General features: G+C 33.2%; 1 protein-coding gene across 2 annotated transcripts; it reads left to right on the forward strand.

The window, feature by feature from the left end:
• Window positions 1-950: 950 nt before the first annotated feature.
• Window positions 951-6,103, forward strand: LOC120075100 (NADP-dependent malic enzyme). Of its 2 annotated transcripts, XM_039028272.2 has the most exons (20): window positions 951-1,127; window positions 1,466-1,662; window positions 1,780-1,900; window positions 2,212-2,286; window positions 2,776-2,927; window positions 3,008-3,113; window positions 3,219-3,284; window positions 3,413-3,508; window positions 3,609-3,680; window positions 3,781-3,864; window positions 3,959-4,057; window positions 4,217-4,264; window positions 4,353-4,406; window positions 4,493-4,591; window positions 4,690-4,779; window positions 4,870-4,947; window positions 5,034-5,108; window positions 5,212-5,302; window positions 5,467-5,595; window positions 5,695-6,103. In XM_039028272.2, the coding sequence occupies exons 1-20, from the start codon at window positions 1,098-1,100 to the stop codon at window positions 5,781-5,783; spliced, it is 1,851 nt and encodes a 616-aa protein (XP_038884200.2). In that variant the 5' UTR covers window positions 951-1,097; the 3' UTR covers window positions 5,784-6,103. The 2 variants fall into 2 exon arrangements, with proteins under 2 accessions (XP_038884200.2, XP_090169447.1); XM_090313321.1 differs by having other exon boundaries at window positions 983-1,127; window positions 4,690-4,947.
• The last annotated feature ends 11,953 nt before the right edge of the window (window positions 6,104-18,056 follow it).

Raw genomic sequence — 18,056 nt, forward strand, 5'->3', positions numbered from 1 at the left:
AAAAAATCAATGATACAGAATAATGTTACATTGTGGGATAAGTTTCAATTATGGTTCCAAAACAACCATTGGAGTTCTTCTTCTTCTTCTTCAATAATTTTAATCACATCAATTAAAATGAGAATGAATTGTAATCAACAATCTTAATCTTTATAAATGAGAATGAATTGTAATCAACAATCTTAATCTTTATAAATAATGTCACGTATTTCTAATTTTTAGATATTAGTTGTCAGGTAAATTTTACTGTAAAATACTATTTTGTAATCCCCAATTAGTTATAGTCAACACTATTTTAGAACTCTCATTAGTTACCGTATTTACTATTTGATACAATTTTTACTATTTTACATTTATCATTTTTTTTAATATATATTTTTTGTTATAGTGTTTACTATTTCTTTTTCAAACTAAAAAAATTGTGTTTGGGGTAAAGAGTTAGTTGTTATAGTTTAAGTTATTGTAGTTAAGTTATTATGGTTTGTATTTGAGGTGTACGTTATTTTAGTTTGGGTTATACTAGTATGCGTTTGAGGTGTAAACTATTTTAATTTGAGAAAGAAATAGTAAACACTGTAGCGAATAATAAAAAAATGATATGTAAAATAGTAAAAGCTGTAATAAATAGTAAATACGGCAGCAAATAAGTGTTTTGAAATAGTGTTGACTGTAGCTGATTGAGGACTACAAAATAACATTTACGGTAGAAAGCAGAAGTTATTATAGTTTTATGATAGTTTTGTCCCAAACGCCCCCTAAATTAATCTTACACCTTAAATATATACTATTATAACTAAATTAAAATAATTTACGTCCTAAACACAAACTATTATAATCATACAATAATAATCAAACTCCTTGTCCCAAACTCTCCTAAGTTAACTGAAACGACAAAAGGTTTTGAAGGCAAAAATGAAATTAGAGGGAAAAAGAGGGACCAAAATGAAATTGAGTTCAATCCTCAAAGTTTGAAACTTTAGTTCTCCACAACCAGTCACCACCTTCCTTCTGTTTCTCACTCTAGAAACGCGGAAACCTTGCAAATTTTTTTTCTTCTTGTAATCTGACTTTTTATTTTCATACACGTTCCCACAGATATGCTCTCCTTCCTCCGACATCAGTATTTGGTAATAATCAAACACAAAGCCCCCCCAAAAAAAGTTTATTTTTTTATTTTAAATTTTCTAAATTTTTTTATTTTGGGGGGTTTGTTGAATTCTTGAATCAATTAATCCACGTGGGTCGTTGTGCTCTTCACATTGTCGCCATAATTCATTGACAAAACAACTCAATCAAGAATAAGCAAAGAATTTTACACTTTTTTTTTTCCTTTTTTCAATCATTATAAAAGCTGAATCTTGCTTCTTCCATTTCCACCAAATTCCTTCTGTATTTTCAAAAGGGTGTGTTTCCATTCTCTCTGTATTGCCTTTTTTTTTCTCCTTTAGCTTTCTGTCATTTGCAGAGAAATTTGGCTTGTAGAGGAAGAGGATTTGAGATTGAAGTTTTGGGATTAATGGAGAGTTCAATGAAGAAGACAATGAGCAATGGTAGTGTTCATATGGAGATGGAAGAGATTGACAATAAGTTTGAAGAAGCTTATGGAGAACATAATGCCACTGAAGATCAGCTCATTACTCCTTGGACTGTCTCTGTTGCTAGGTAAGGGTTTTAAGGAAGATCTTTGTTGCTAAAAACATGTTCTATTTTATGGGGTTGTCTTTGCATTTGTTCTAACTTTAAACTTTCATATTTTTTGGCTGTGTTTTGTTGTTTTAGTGGTTATTCCTTACTGCGTGATCCGATCTACAACAAAGGGCTTGCCTTTAGTGAAAAAGAAAGAGATGCTCATTACTTGCGTGGCTTGTTGCCACCAGCACTTCTTGATCAAGGGCGTCAGGTAAAGTTTAGATCTCTCTAGTTCTACCCTTTTTTTTTTCTTGCTTTTTATTGAAGTGTTTTGAATATGTTATCTAGCACTCTGAGCCTTACTGGCGCTGCTGACTCTATAATATGATATCTTTTATCTCTAATAATAAATAGTTCTTTCCTCGGTTTGTGGATGTAGCTAACACACTATTAGTTCACGTAAATTTGCAATTCTCTACTGTTTTATGGTTTCTATTTATCTCGGGTTGTTGATTTCTTAACACTTTTTCTTCTTTATGGTCTTGATTTGAGTTCTATGTTAATGCCTTTTTTGGGAAGCAGGAAAGGAGGATGATGCATAATCTTCGCAACTATGAAGTTCCATTACACAGATATATTGCCATGATGGATCTTCAGGTTTAATATTTACTTCACTCAGTTAATTTTCCTGTTTGGTTTCTTCTTCTGCACCTAATGAGTTCAGATCATTAGGAGGAAGAAATGAGTATCACTGATATAAGGGATGTGGGGTGTTTGGACTTTGGGGTATCTATGTGGGGTTTATCTTTGGAAATGAAATTCTTAGGCTATATTATAAAAAAAAGTGTCTTTAAATCATGCTTTTTGTTTAAAAATATCCTCTCTTTCAAAAGTTGTAAGATTGCTTGATCTTTGATAAATGTTTCAAATTTACCTTGGAGTTGAAATTGTTTATGATTTTTAATAGAAATTGAAACTTGGAACGGTGTTGCAGTTTCTTAAAATATGTGATGATCTAAATTTTCGTTCTAGTTTACTATCTCACAATTCTTAGTTCCAATTTCTGTTCAAAATTCTAAAGAAAGGCTGTTCTACTCGGCCATACTGAAAATTTTCCTTCATGCCTACTATCATTTGATCTTGCAGGAGAGAAATGAAAGGCTGTTCTACAAGCTTCTCATTGATAACGTTGAAGAACTACTTCCAGTTGTGTACACTCCAACAGTAGGAGAAGCTTGCCAGAAGTATGGGAGCATTTACAGGCGACCTCAGGGCCTTTTCATCAGTTTGAAAGAGAAGTATGTCACTAAATGAGCATTTATGATGTATGATTAGTTGCATTATTTCAGAACTGACAATCAACAATTTACCTTTCCAGGGGCAAGATTCTTGAAGTTTTGAAGAACTGGCCAGAAAGGAACATTCAAGTTATTGTTGTTACCGATGGTGAGCGGATTCTAGGCCTTGGGGATCTCGGATGCCAGGTAATAAAACTTACTGCTTCCATTCAACTGATGAACCTTCATTTTAACTTCTATCCTTTAGTTTACTGTACCATATTCTCATTTTGTTAAAATGATATCTTTCAGGGAATGGGGATTCCTGTGGGGAAGCTTTCTTTGTATACAGCACTTGGAGGAATTCGACCCTCAGCTGTGAGCAATTCTTTAGTTGATATACTTCTGTTAATCTCTGCCTCTCTTTGTTTATCATCAGTAATCTGAATTCAAGCCAGTACTAAGCCAAGCAAGGATTAAAGTTTGTAGTTGTGTATTGTGTGCAGTGCTTGCCAATCACCATTGACGTTGGTACAAACAACGAACAGCTTCTGAACGATGAGTTTTACATTGGCCTTCGACATAAGCGGGCCAGAGGACAGGTTAAACAATCATTTGCTCCCTTTTCATCTCCTGGCTCCATGATTTCAATCCATTCATGCACGAACATTTTCACCAATTTTTATTTTTTATTTCATTCAGGAATACATGGAACTTTTAGATGAGTTCATGTATGCAGTAAAGAAGAACTATGGAGAGAAAGTCCTTATACAGGTTATTTGGCAATTTCAATTTAACAGTAGGATAGAACTTTGCTTGGAATTATGTACAAGTGATTCAATGTGTCACTAAGCATTTCTTACTTCTTAAACAGTTTGAAGATTTTGCAAACCACAATGCATTCGAGTTGCTTTCAAGATATAGCTCGTCACACCTTGTGTTTAACGACGACATTCAAGTACGAAACAAACACATCACTCTCAGATGACTCCTAACTTCTATATGTTTCAAGAGTAGCTCTCTAACATGGTTTGTCTCATTCCGACATTTAGGGTACAGCATCTGTCGTCGTAGCAGGACTACTTGCAGCTCTTAAACTTGTTGGAGGAACATTAGCTGACCACACTTTCTTGTTCCTTGGAGCTGGAGAGGTGAGTTAAAAATGTTATTTTTGAAGTGTTTTGAATTGTGTTCGTCAACTTTGGCACATATTTCCTTGGTGGATCATCTGCTTAAGTTTCCTGTCTTGTCCCCAAAATTTTCATTCACAACATTATATGTTTCTTATTTCTGTCATTTGACTGTTCTAGGCTGGAACTGGTATAGCTGAGCTCATTGCTTTGGAGATTTCAAAACAGGTATGAGCCTACTTCTACTTCTCCTCTCTTATTTATTCTGAATCAATCAAATGCATTTATGGCTTATGACTTTTCTTGTTTTTGGCAGACTGGATCTCCAATTGAAGAGACTCGCAAGAAGATTTGGCTTGTGGACTCAAAGGTTGTTTGGACTGACTCGCTTCAATATTGTGCCTTTACCCTCGATGTTAAATCCCGTTCTAAAAGAGTTATAACCATTTGTTACAGGGGCTAATCGTTCAATCCCGCTTTGAATCCCTTCAACATTTTAAGAAGCCTTGGGCTCATGACCATGAATCTATCAAGGATCTTTACGGTGCCGTCCAGGTTTGTAATTGATATTGATTATACTTTCATTATTTACTCATTTTTCTAAGTATATGAGACCATTTTCTAACCAAATCTTAAAACTTCAAATTATCTAGGCAATCAAGCCAACAGTGTTGATAGGAACATCTGGTGTTGGGAAGACATTCACAAAGGAAGTTGTGGAGGCCATGGCTTCCTTCAATGAGGTTCTTCCTTGTTTCCCTCTAACTTTCCTATTCCTCAATTCTAAGATAAGGAAGTACTTAAGATTAACTCGAGTATCGATTGCTATGCAGAAACCACTTATCCTTGCTCTCTCGAACCCTACGTCGCAATCGGAGTGCACGGCTGAAGAAGCCTATACATGGAGCCAGGTACAATCCAAGTCTTTCAAAACAGCAGGCATCATTTTTTGTTTTTGCAGATCAAATCATAACAAAAATTCACCAAAAATATGCAGGGCCGAGCGATCTTTGCTAGCGGAAGTCCATTTGACCCTGTTGAATATGACGGGAAAGTTTTTGTGCCTGGCCAGGTACCTTGCATACTTCAAAAACCATTTCTTTTTTCTAGTAACCATTCAATTTTAACATGGTTTGATCTTATGAGCTTGCTTTTCTCTTGCTAATGTCATTTAGGCAAACAATGCTTACATATTCCCTGGATTTGGCTTGGGTCTGATCATGTCGGGGACGATTCGTGTGCATGATGACATGCTCTTGGCAGCCTGTAAGTGAAAATTTGGTTAATTGAGCCAACTAATGATGCTTGTTGTCTGTCATTCTTTATGAAGTATATGCATATCTATAGCTTCTCTCTTCCCCCTTCCAATGCTCGTTGAGTATTAGTTGTCGTGTTGGAGCTCGATTTAATGGTTTTTTTCCTCTCCACAGCGGAGGCTTTGGCTGCCCACGTGAGTCAGGAAAACTATGACAAGGGATTGATTTACCCTCCTTTTACCAACATCAGGAAGATATCTGCTAACATTGCTGCTAAAGTTGCTGCTAAGGCTTATGAACTTGGTAAGCTTCTCTCCATTTTCTTCACAATGTGTTTAAAATCATTCATAGATGAAACCAATGACAGAAAAAGTTCACTAACAATATGTCATTACATTGCAGGTCTGGCTACTCGTCTTCCTCGACCCAAAGATCTCGTAAAATTTGCAGAGAGCTGCATGTACAGCCCCCGCTACCGTAGCTACCTTTAAGCGAATATTGTAGTTTCACCCCTCAAAATTTTCCATCATTTTTTGTTTGTTTGTTATGTGTAATTTGTTTTTTTTAGTCCTGGCATTAGCTTAGGACATGCCTTAAAAAGAGCTTGTTGCTTTTCTTTTATCTTATTGTTCTGTTTCTGAAGTTGTTCATCTCTTATGTAACATTCATTTGTTATTTAGATTGAGTAATGTATTAGGCATTTCCAATTCAATGAGATTATTTGTGACAAATACAATAATGAATAGAGCAGCCATTGACTGCTTGATATGATGTAACCATTTGAAAATCATACTCCTGTCCTTTAGTTTCACCTCCATATTGCCTTTTCTCACTCAATTTTCAAGACTTGTGGGAAATTTTCCCTTCCTAGAATAAGCAAAGAAGTATAAAATGCTTGACAAAAATTCTCCTTGAAGAAAGTTCAATATCACAATCTATGTTCACATTATAAATTATATCTCAGAAAAATATTTGATCAATTAAGACTAGTTGATTTGAAGTATTCACAGTAAAGTTTCAACTTTCCAAGAGAACATATATATACTTATCACAAGTTACAACTAAACTTTGCCATTTCTTACAAAAGTTTTCATATTATTTCAAAAGTTACATCATGAATCTTAATAGTAAAAATTTGTTAGAATATCATGCATGAATTGAGGCTCGAATATTGTCACAATTCCTCAAATCTGAATTTTCATTCATAGTTTTAAAGGATTTCTCTTTCAAAAGTAATTATAAAACATTTATGAAAGATTAAAGGTAATGTTGAAACTTTTGAAAGAATGTAGATAATTTTTAAATAAAGGACAAAGTTCAAGAGTATTTTTAGCCTATCTACCATCAAGAATTTCCTCTTGTTATCATTTCTGATGGAAAACTTCGAAAAATATCTTACCATCCCTTCCTCTAGTAGAAAAATTGTAATATCTAGTAATTTCCTCTCACAATATTAAAATTCGGTTGACATGCTGATATTTCTATATTTTTATAGGTTCGATATCGAAACAAGGAGTGCATCAATATTTCCATTATATCATACGAAAATCTACGAAACATAGAAAATATGCAATAAAATATCAATAATGTAAATATAATATAAATAAGAAATATGCGAACTTGTTAAAAAATCATAACATATTTATTTGTTAAATTAAATATATATATATATATATAAATATATTTACCTTTTTGTTTAAATGATTTTTTCAAAAATATCTATTGGCATTGATATTTTAATGATATTTCCATCAACATTTCTATAAAATTAAAACCTCGAAATTTCCATCCAACATCGACATTAAACCTTGTTTCCTCTCCTCTAATCAAAAGGAAATTGGAAAAGGATAAAGTGAAGGGGGTGCTTCCTGTTGAAGTATTTGTATTCAAGATCAAGAATTAAGCCAAAGCACACAACTACCCTACCCATATCCAAATAATCTGTCTTAATACTCATGGCTCATTTCAAGCAATTAAGGCCATGTTTATCTCAATCCAATGGTAAAAAGTGGACATGATTTGATTATATTTGATGTTGTTTACTTGTGTTCTGCATTGACACATGAGGTTCACGTCCAAATCTGTAAACAAAAAATGCAAACCGATTGACGAGCAGAGAGTGATCAATCCGATTACATTTGAAAATTATGTCCTTTGGATACCATTACCGTTATGTTTATAGTTATAGTTAGGGTTATGGTTACCATTATTGTTACTATTTCAGAGAAAAAAAACTATGAATTTTGACACATACTATTATCTCTATCGTTACAATTATGATTTGGCCCTCTGAGGTAAAGGAAACCATAACGGTAACAGTTAATTTGACAAAATTCATAATTTTAGGTAAACGCGATTAAAAGCAATCCAATTACATTTGCAATTATATCCCATTACAATTGATCTATCAATGCAATTTTATTACGATTACGCCAACTTTTATTACGTATTGATAAACGTGGCCTAAACTCAATATTTTTGTCTTAGAGTGACAGAGTTGCATAGGTTAAGGATATTGAGTGCTTAATCAAAGTAATTATCGAGTGGATATGGATTTGGGCATTATCTAAAAAGCAAAAAGAAAAGAGTTAAATTATATGTTTGGTTCATGAACATTTAAGGGGCATTTGGCGTGATAAAAGCATAGAGTTGAGTTGAGTTGAGTTGAGTTGGTAATTATTATCTAGAGAGTTAAATTGTTTGTGTTTGTTGTGAAAAGTTGAGTTGAGTTGGTAATTATTGTCTATGTTTCGTCAGAGTTGAGTTGAACTGAGTTTGGAAGTCTGTGTTTGAGTGTAGAGTTGAGTTGAGTTAAGGTATTTGATGCACTCTTTTGTGAATGAGATTAGTTCTATTTTTTTTTCTGTTTATTTTTTATATTTTAGTTTTTGCTATTGTTAATTAATTTTCAACTATACATCTATTTTCTCACATCATTTATGACATAAACGGGACAATATCAAATTTTTATCTCATTTTGTAGAACATAATAGATTATTTTCCATATATTCTTTTAAAAAATTATAATAATTCTAATTCTCTTCAATCTGTAAAACATACCACCAAAATATATTTCATATTGTTGCTGAATTAATTGGTATATTGTATATTGTATGTATATATATTGAAGGTAATTATCCCAATTATTAATGAATTGAAATATTGTATGTATATATATTGAATCTTGCTAATTTAACATTATTATTTCACGTACACTGGATAACTTAACCATTTATTTTTGTATAATATGGATAATATATCTGGAACTAAAATTGTACATAGGATAATTACCTTCCATTTGATTATGATGGTGAGAATGTGATGTAGTACAGTAACATTTTTCAGAAGATCATAAAAATAATATCAACCGACCGAACATGTGACCGTTTCCAAAAAAATTCACAAAATATATGTTTTTCGAGGTTAAAATATTAGGAGGTCAGTCTAGTGGGTCCGAGCAAGTAGGCATGTACAGTACCATAGTCGTTTGTCTTCTGGTACAGTTAGAAAGAGGTCTGTTTTTTTGTATGTTCGTGCTAATGATATCAATCAGATCATATCTATCATCCTCAGTGAGCCCTTCAATACCATATATGGTTTGAACTACCTCCTTCTGACATCCAAATTCCATCTCATATTTCTCGGCTTGCCACGCAACGAGTCTACCCATGTGCGCTGACTGCATATCAGCGGTTGATCGCATGATGTTGATCATTTCATTCTGGAAGGTGAGTAGTTTCCTCTTACTCCCTTTAGATGGTTCCGCTGATACGCTCGCTCTGCGGGTGGAAATATCTGGTACACTTGATCTCCCCGTGGACATATCTCCTTGATCTTCTTCCATTGCATCTTTAGGCAATTGGGTTTCTTGTGACCCTAGTCGAATCTCGTCTTCTATTTCTTGGAACAAATTTGACGCCATCACCACTGGTGGCTCACAATAGTGCGCGGTTGCTCTATCCTTCCCAAACACATTTGATAGTTCATCATAATGGGGGAATGACTTATTCCACAATCCCTTCGTGTTATGATGACTCTGCATTCGTATATGAGAGCAATATTAGAAACTATACAAAAACAGGTTTGGTGTACATTGTTTAATATTTTAAAAAACTTACTCGAACCCAGATGTCGAAGATCTCCCTGCCCACCTGAATGCACTTAAACTCCTCGTTCCATCCGAACCCTGATTAATTTAACATCTCCGTTACTGCCGAATATTGTTTCTTCATACTTCTAATCTTACATTTGATAGTGTTCTCGTTTAAGTCACACCCCAAAAACTTCTCCTCCATTATGCATTCCAAGTGTTGTAGATATCCTGGTCGGAAGGTCCCATTAGCAGACTTCCAACTGGACTCCACCAAAGAAGTTAGAGCATTGACCAACCTAGTGTCCTCAACTTTTGTCAATGTATGTTTCGATCTTTTTCCATCGTCTGCCATTCTAATTCATCCATGTATACATCGTAAAGACATTATTGAAAATTAAACAACTTCATGCGACTTGTTATAAAATAAAAAAACTAAAACCATGGATTGAAATAGTCGAATTAAAAATTTTCACGAGATAAATGAAGCACATGAATATTGTTCAACAAATAGATAATATGTCTTTCTTCAGAAAAATTAATCATGATCTTTGCCATTGAGAAAACATTTTAGCAACCAAATAATCTCTAAATTTGGTCCATTCGTCCGAAGTCTCAATAAATTCAATATTTTTTCCCTTTGTAACAACAGACGCAAGATTCTCGTACAACGAATCATCAAGTGAAGCACTGATCCCCATCTCCCTTATGATTAAGTTGAGAATCAGGCAACACGTAGTTATCGTTCGATATTGCATTTGTACCGGGTAGAAGGATTTGCCCCTAAGAATTTCACATCCCCCTTCAAAAATCCGAATGCCCTATCAATAATATTTTTTGCTAATGAATATTTCATTTGAAAAATTCTCTCGGTGTTGTCGATGTGTTGCCCACTCCACGTCAGTCTAAGAGATGGTAGTGTTCCCCTCTATACGGAGCCAAAAATCCTTCAGCATTAGGGTAGCCAGCATCACATAGATAGTAGTACATTGTACCATTTTCGGAATTGTAACACATGTCTATTAATGGAGTAACTGAATGTTGCTTATGTACATGAGTGATTTTTATACCCTTTGGAACTCTCAATTCGTGCGGTCGCACAACTACATCCCTCAGAACCCTAGAGTCGGCGGCCGATCCTTCCTAGCCTGGCATAACGAATATGAGTTCTCCGTTTTGGTCACACACGGCAAGAACCTTTGTGGCAATTTCTCCCTTCCTCGTCCTATATCATGGTTGATCTACAACACTGACATTCACTTTCACGTACGTGTCGTCTAATGTCCCCAGAAAATTTTGTTGAAATTGTTTAATCATGATAATTCGAGAAGATGTCAGCATAATTTATTTCGGATGCATTTATAGAACGGTATTGGAACTTTTTTCTACCTTAAACTATTTTCATCGTCCATCGGTACATGCACTTGTAATTGGTTCGGGGGTTTTCAACAACACTGTGTATAGCTGTATTACTACTTTAAGAACTGTATTGAAATATCTCGAAACCGTCTCGCTAAATCTCAAAAAATTTATGCGTACTACTCTATTCTTCACATCATGCGCAAGAATATGTAGGAATATTGCCACCATCTCTTCAATACCAACACGTCTACTTGGCTCAAACATCCCATCGTTCTAATCATGTTGCATAAAATCATGAACGTCCTTCTATCCATCAGAGTACTCTCACGACATGCCAGGTCACTATCGTAAATGAGGAAAAAGAACGTCAATTGTCGATGCAGTTCTAACGCTCGCTGGCTGTTAATTCCTTCTATTATTGTTAAGCAACATTGCCAAAGTGAAGAATAATTTTCTTTGAGACTCAATAATACTTGTTATGATTTTAAACAGCTCCTGAATAGTCTCCATCTTACTAGAGCAATGGGGGAAGTATGTAAATCCTGAAAGGATGATTACACTTATGATTAGTGAACTTCGGTTTAATTACAAAATGACAAGTCGTGACAACTCAGTACATCTCTCATATCCGACTATAAGTATACATTAAGATCATCCCAAAAACGAAGCTTATTACAGTTGTAATAATTGTACTACATTGTCCTACACCCCGGTCACTAACTTGTCCAATGTGCGTTGTATTGTAAAACCTATACGCGTGCTCCGCTACATCGAATGTTTCATAGGACTTGTATAATGCCCCCTTGTACCCATTGACTTGTCCATGACATTCGTGCCAGGATAGGTAGATCCCTGGGATACGACCAACGAAAACGACATAGAATTTGTGTTTTCCCATCTACCTATAATTTCAGGACATAGGTAGTCAATACCAGTAATCAACGTGTAGTCAATACCAGTAATCAATGTTGAAGTGAATGATTTTTTTTTGGGGAGGTAGGATGTAGAGGTTATAGTATAAGGACCCCCGCATACAACCCATTACTACCTATAAAAAACTAAAGTGTGCAACTACGTATGGTAGTTGACACATTATAAATGTCTCTAACGTAATAGTGACGGAAATCAACATAAGTATTATAGTACTTCCCATAGTTGGATTTTCATGTGTCTAGTTAATTCTCAAATTTTATTGTAAGACCGTTTCATTTTTATTTAACTTAAAAAGTATATAAGTAAGAACATCCCTATAAATAAAAAAATATAGTTATTTCACTATTAATATATAATACGTTTGTATATTCAAACGTTTATTGCACTATAAATAAAAGTATAGTTTCAAATTTATAAACTTATTTCAATTTGTACATCTTTAACTTATTTCACTATTAATAAAACTTTTATTTCACTGATAATAAAAGTATAGTTATTTCACTATTAATAAATAATATGTTTGTACATTTCAAACATTTATTGCACTATAAATAAAAGTATAGTTTCAAACTTATAAACTTATTTCGGTTGTACATTTCTAACTTATTTCACTATTAATAAACTTTTATTTCAAACTTTTATTTCACTATTAATAAAAGTATACTTATTTCACTGATAATAAAAGTATACTTATTTCAATATTAATAATTAATATATTTGTACATTTCAAACTTTTATTTCACTATTAATAAAAATATAGTTATAAACTTATTTCAATTTGTACATTCTAAACCGTAAAATAAAAATGACTTCTCATAAATGTATTTTTAATACTTCTTAGACTTATTTTAAAAATCACTCAAAACATATAGATTGATAAAGTGAACAATTAGAATTAATGTTGGATTAATATTTGAAAACATCAGAATTAATTAACAAAGTTATAAGTTCTAATTCATTTGTTTGTGAAAATATAGGAATTTAATTAACAAAATTATAAGTTTGATACTAAGTTTATAATATAATATACTTTTGATAATGGAAGATGTAAATGAATATACTTTTGATAAAACTTATGATTGAAAGTAATTCATTTGATAAATGAAGATTTAAATTGATGCAACTCAAAATTTAACAATATAAGATAATATTTTTCCTAATAACTTTTTGTTCGACATAGTCTTCTTCAAGAAACAGAGGGAAAAAAAATCCCACATTCTCACAAGAGAGAAACTGTATGAAAATGTCCAACATACAAGTCCAAAATACATAACCATAATGCACATTTGAAGTAATCAGTCTTTAACAAGTAGAAGAAAGAAAGAATAGACAATAATAAAGATCATTTTGAACTTAAAACTTACGAACCTCAAACTAGTTACGAAAGGTATGTTCGATTAACTTGGGCTCTACACGGAAGAAAAAGAAGTGCAGTTAGACCATAGTGATAGTATATGTTAATACGATTGAAGTAGTTATAAAATATACGAGATCATACCTTTGTTTATGTTTGGAGTGAGTGATGGTGAAGACAGTCCACAATTAGGGGGTAGAATAATGGTTGAGGGCCTAACAAAAATAAGAAAATGTTAGCGACATGTATTAATTCGATTATAAGGAAAGAAGGAAGCATACCTTATATGGATGGAATAAGCTGAGGTTAGAGGTGGAAGAAGGAAACAAAGTATATTGCAACAACCAAACAACACATACTAGAATGGAAAATGGGTTTAAGAGAAAGTTGAAATAAAAAGGTGTTGGAATTGGTGTCTTAATTCTCCCGAAGTCTCGTAGTTTGTAATCTGTTATGAATAAAATAAGATTTATTTTATCTGGCATTTATTCATATCCAATAAACAAAGCTCCATGGTTATCGTATGTAAAATTAAGCATGTATATGAGATATACAAGTGGATCATGCCTTAAGTGATAACTTAAATAGGTCTATAGTAGAAGAATTAAGGAGGGATACTTGATCCTGGTGACACTATGGATATGGTCTGCTTTGTAGAGGTTTGCAAGTGTTGTGAACTACTATATATGGTAAATCCTGACCATTCATGTGGAAACATGCACGCAGGGGTGTCCTATACAAAATGTTTTTATAAGACCAGACCACGAGATGACTAGTCTCTGTATATAACGTCGTTGATACTAGAGACTTACATCTCACATAAACGACCATAGTTGACATGACCTCAATCTTGAGTGTTTTGGGAACTCCTGCCTTTGAGGGCGGTTCTTTGATTAGTATGGGTGAGAGTGGCCAGATTGCCAACTCAACATGCCTATCTTTTTGGAGACTTGTCTGATTTGGGAGTTGGGAACTCAGTTACACAAGATGGAATTCACTAATTCCCCGAAGTAGGAGTAAGTTGATAGATTGCTCCCTTAAGGGCTGATTCCGGGTCTTGAACATAGTGGCCACAACTTCTCTTTGGAAGAGAGAACTCAGTCATAGTAGGACTATGACTTATGTCATTAGAGGGATCAGTGGTACTTAAGGAGTTAGATGTATCTATAGGGACATAACGGTTATTAGCCTAGCTATATTTACGAGTGATCTGTGAAGGGGTTTTGCATTGTTGATTTTGATATGGACACATAATATATCTGTAGTAAGGAGAGTTCAAATGTTGGTCTTGAGTGGAGTGCCTAGTAGTTAATGGATGATGGATCTTGTGACTAAAGAGTTTAGTCAGTTATTCATGTATCATTGGAACTTCGAGCTACAGGTCCATAAGATCCCCTTGGTAGCTCAATGGATTCAAGTTGAGAATCAGTTCTTGATGTTGATTTGAAATGTTCAAATTGACAAGAGGTAATTCGATTATATATGATATGATCGGTGTGATGTATGAGATATATCAAGTGGAGGATTAATGTAAATGAGATTTACATTAAGTACCATGAAATAGAAAAAGAGCTATGATTTATATGTTTCATGAGATGAAATATTAAAACTATAGGTTATAAATATACTATAGTAAGTTGGTTATCATATATATTTATAATTATATTAATTATTGGATAATTATCTCTTTTTCTCTAATAACCAATTGAATGGGAGGTTATTGGTGGTTTCATAGTAATCGTGAGATAAAAGAAAAAATGTTTTCCTATTTTTAGTAGTTGTTTGAAAGAGTATTTCCATTCTCGGAGTTACTCATGGTTGGCTGTCAAGTGGATTAGATTCACTAAACGATAGCTGAAGAGAGACTAAATGATCATGGAGTGACACTACACGACAGTTCACTCAGTTGGCTTAGCTAAATGATCGTGGAACTTTTGTTAAATGATCGCATAGCATTTGTTAAATGATTGGGCATCGTCTATACGATAGATCTTGTCATCTCTCACTTGCTCAATCGTTTACACGATTGTTCTTCCTCTGGTCTCTTTCTCTAACCAAGTCCACACAGATCCCACACTTCTGGATTCTCACACCAAGAATACCAAGGTAGCCATTGTGGTAGTGTCGTACTCAACTTGACATAGTTTAAGGTTTTTGAAGGTCATTCGTTGTGTTCGTGATCTTGGAGATCGTTGAGTTCATGGTCGCCATGATCATGTTGTGTTGCGGTCGTAGTGTTCGAACGTTCGTGATTGTTGTCTTGTTGATCGTATGATCGTTAGAGATCGAGGGTGTTTGAAGATAAGTCTTCAAAGGTATGTATAATTCTTTCCCTTGATCTTGTTGAAAGCATGCTGTAATTTCGTATGTTACATGATCAGTTTGTTTTCGTTTGTGTACTGTAATTGTTAGTGTTCAAATACGAATGAAATTTGGAACGATCATTCTGCTACTCATAGAATTCCTTATGTCCCTTTTCCTTCAAAAGGAAGGTTGAGGGACTTACCAACACAGTTTACAAAGGAGTCTGTGGAAAAGTCTCAAAATATATGAGTGTAGAATGGGATATAAGTAGAGAATACAATAAGTAGAGTTGGTGAGGAAGGTTAGGTAAAATTAAGTGCACCTAACCTCAATAAATTCAAACAGTAAACCCATATTAAAGACAGTCAAGTAAAAAATAAATTAATTAAGTAATGGTCAGGTCACTATTAATTTGGTGGTTGAGCTAAAAAATGACATAAATACAACATAATATATCATACAAATTAGAAGACCTCGTGATTTCAAAAAGCTATTTCATTGGAACAAATCCAACTCCAAGCAAACAAAGTAAATAGTTTCGACACTTCTAAAATTGAATCAATTTTAAATATATAAAAATTAATTCATTTGAATGCTGAAAGCAAATTTAATGGAATGAAGCAAAAAATCCATTCACTCAGATAACAGGTTGAAAGGAAATAAAACTAAAACATAAATCATACTCAAAAGATAAGGAAAAACAGATTCAAAGGAAATAAATAAAAAAACTAATTCAAAAGATGAGGAAAAACAGAGATACATGTCCTTTTTTAATCTAAAAACAGTTTCAAATCATCATCGGCCTTCAGGGGAAAAAAGTAGAAAACAAGCATGTTCTTGGGTGGATTGACCCCCACCAAGCTCTAATAACACACTCTGCATCCCCTACCGGGAATTAACTTGCCTCCAATTTAGATGGAAAAACATAAGAAAAACAACAAGGGAAGGACACATGATTTAATATTGAAGCGACAAGAGAAAATCTGGATAAAAAAGTATGGAAAACAGTCACGAGAACATATATGAGCAAGGGAATGAAGAACAGAGACAGATTTAATACAATATAAATGGATAAAAAAAAATATAACTCATTTGAGTTAGTGGAAAGAACAGTAGACAATAGTTGTAAGAGGAAGAAAAAAAATTATAAAAATTATAAAGGTTTGCAAGGAAGAAAATTAAACATGGAAGGAAGAACATCAAACATGGAAGGAAGAACATCAAACATGCAAGGAAGAATATCAAACATGCATGAGGAATAACAGAGACGGATTTAATAACATATAAATAGATATATAAAAAAATATAACCCGTTCGAGCAAGTGGAACAGTAGACAGTAGGAAGAAAAAAATTATCAAGGTTTTGCTTTGGACAGCCAGAATCGGAATCAAAAAATAAAATCAAACATGCATGAGGAAATCAAGACGAATTTAATACAAATCTTCAGCGTAGAACAAAGTAATCGCAAAAAAAAAAAAAAAAAAAAAAGAAAAGAAAAAAAAACTGAACAAAAAAACATAGATCTACTATAAAATTTAAAAAAAAAACCAAAATATCGTTAAATCTACAACAAAATCGTTCGTATCTACCAAATCTGACCAGAAACGAAAGAAGAATATTAGGAATAAACATACAGAGAACCAAAAAACCCATTCGAAATCAGAGAAACGAAGAGACGTACATAGAAACAAAAAAAAAATATACAGAGGAACCAAAGCAAAGAAACAAAGATATGAAAAGAAATACAACCCATTCTAGTCGGAGAAACGAAGAGACATACAACCCATTCAAACCGGAGGGAGAACGAAGAGACCAGACGAAGAAGAGAAACCAAACAACGGAAGAAAGGAGAAGATGAGAAGAGATAGAGAGAATGGTGATTTATAAGAGGGAAGAAAACAAGGGGGTAAAACGGTAGGTTTAAAATCCACTTATTTATTGTTAAATGTCTATCAAACACTGGATGGGCTTTTTAAAACCACCCAGCCCAACTCAACACACCCATCAGACACAACTTTAGAATTGTATCTAATATATTTATTATTATTATTATTTCTGACAATATACATTCTTCAACTTTGTGCCTATAAATTTTAGGACTTTCTAATGTTCCATGAACTTTAAACATCTAATTGTTTTTTTGTTTTTTTTTTTTTTAAATTTCTTGAGACAATTTAATAGGTTGTTGAAGAAGTAATTTTGTGTTTGAAATATCTTCCAACTAAAAAAGACTTCTCATAGATAAAAAGTTTGAGATACGAAAGTGAAAGTTTATAAATTTAATAAATCGCTAACTTCAAAACATCAGTCCCACTACTAAACAGAGAAAGATGAGTAAGAAAATCAGAATTTGTCTCGAGCACGACAAAATATAGAGACTATTCAACTTTAATTCTCCTTAAGTTTTCATGTCTAACATGTTCATGATACATTCATAATTTTTTAAAATTAATTGCTTTATTAAATATAAATTTAAGTTCTATAAATAATAAAACCTTATATTTTCTGTTTTGTCTAGTAGATCCACGGATCTTAAAAAATTAAAAAAATCAAACTAAATTTGAAATTTTGAAATTTCATGGACCAAATAGATATAAACTTCAAAGTCTAAGGAGTAACCTGTTAAAATTTTACCAGACAACTCGAAAATTTAGGGTCAAAATGCAATTTAACCAAATTATAATAAAATTGCACTTATACGAGATGTTCAACCCACACCC

Source organism: Benincasa hispida, chromosome 4 (assembly GCF_027475165.1).
Source record: "Benincasa hispida cultivar pf3 chromosome 4, pf3_genome.v1.1, whole genome shotgun sequence".
NCBI lineage: Eukaryota > Viridiplantae > Streptophyta > Magnoliopsida > Cucurbitales > Cucurbitaceae > Benincasa > Benincasa hispida.

Coding starts and splice junctions, on each gene's coding strand:
- LOC120075100 (XM_090313321.1), top strand. CDS start 1,098: ATGCTCTCCTTCCTCCGACATCAGTATTTG. Junction 1,663..1,779: donor TGGACTGTCTCTGTTGCTAG/GTAAGGGTTTTA, acceptor TTGTTGTTTTAG/TGGTTATTCCTTACTGCGTG. Junction 5,596..5,694: donor TGCTAAGGCTTATGAACTTG/GTAAGCTTCTCT, acceptor ATTACATTGCAG/GTCTGGCTACTCGTCTTCCT.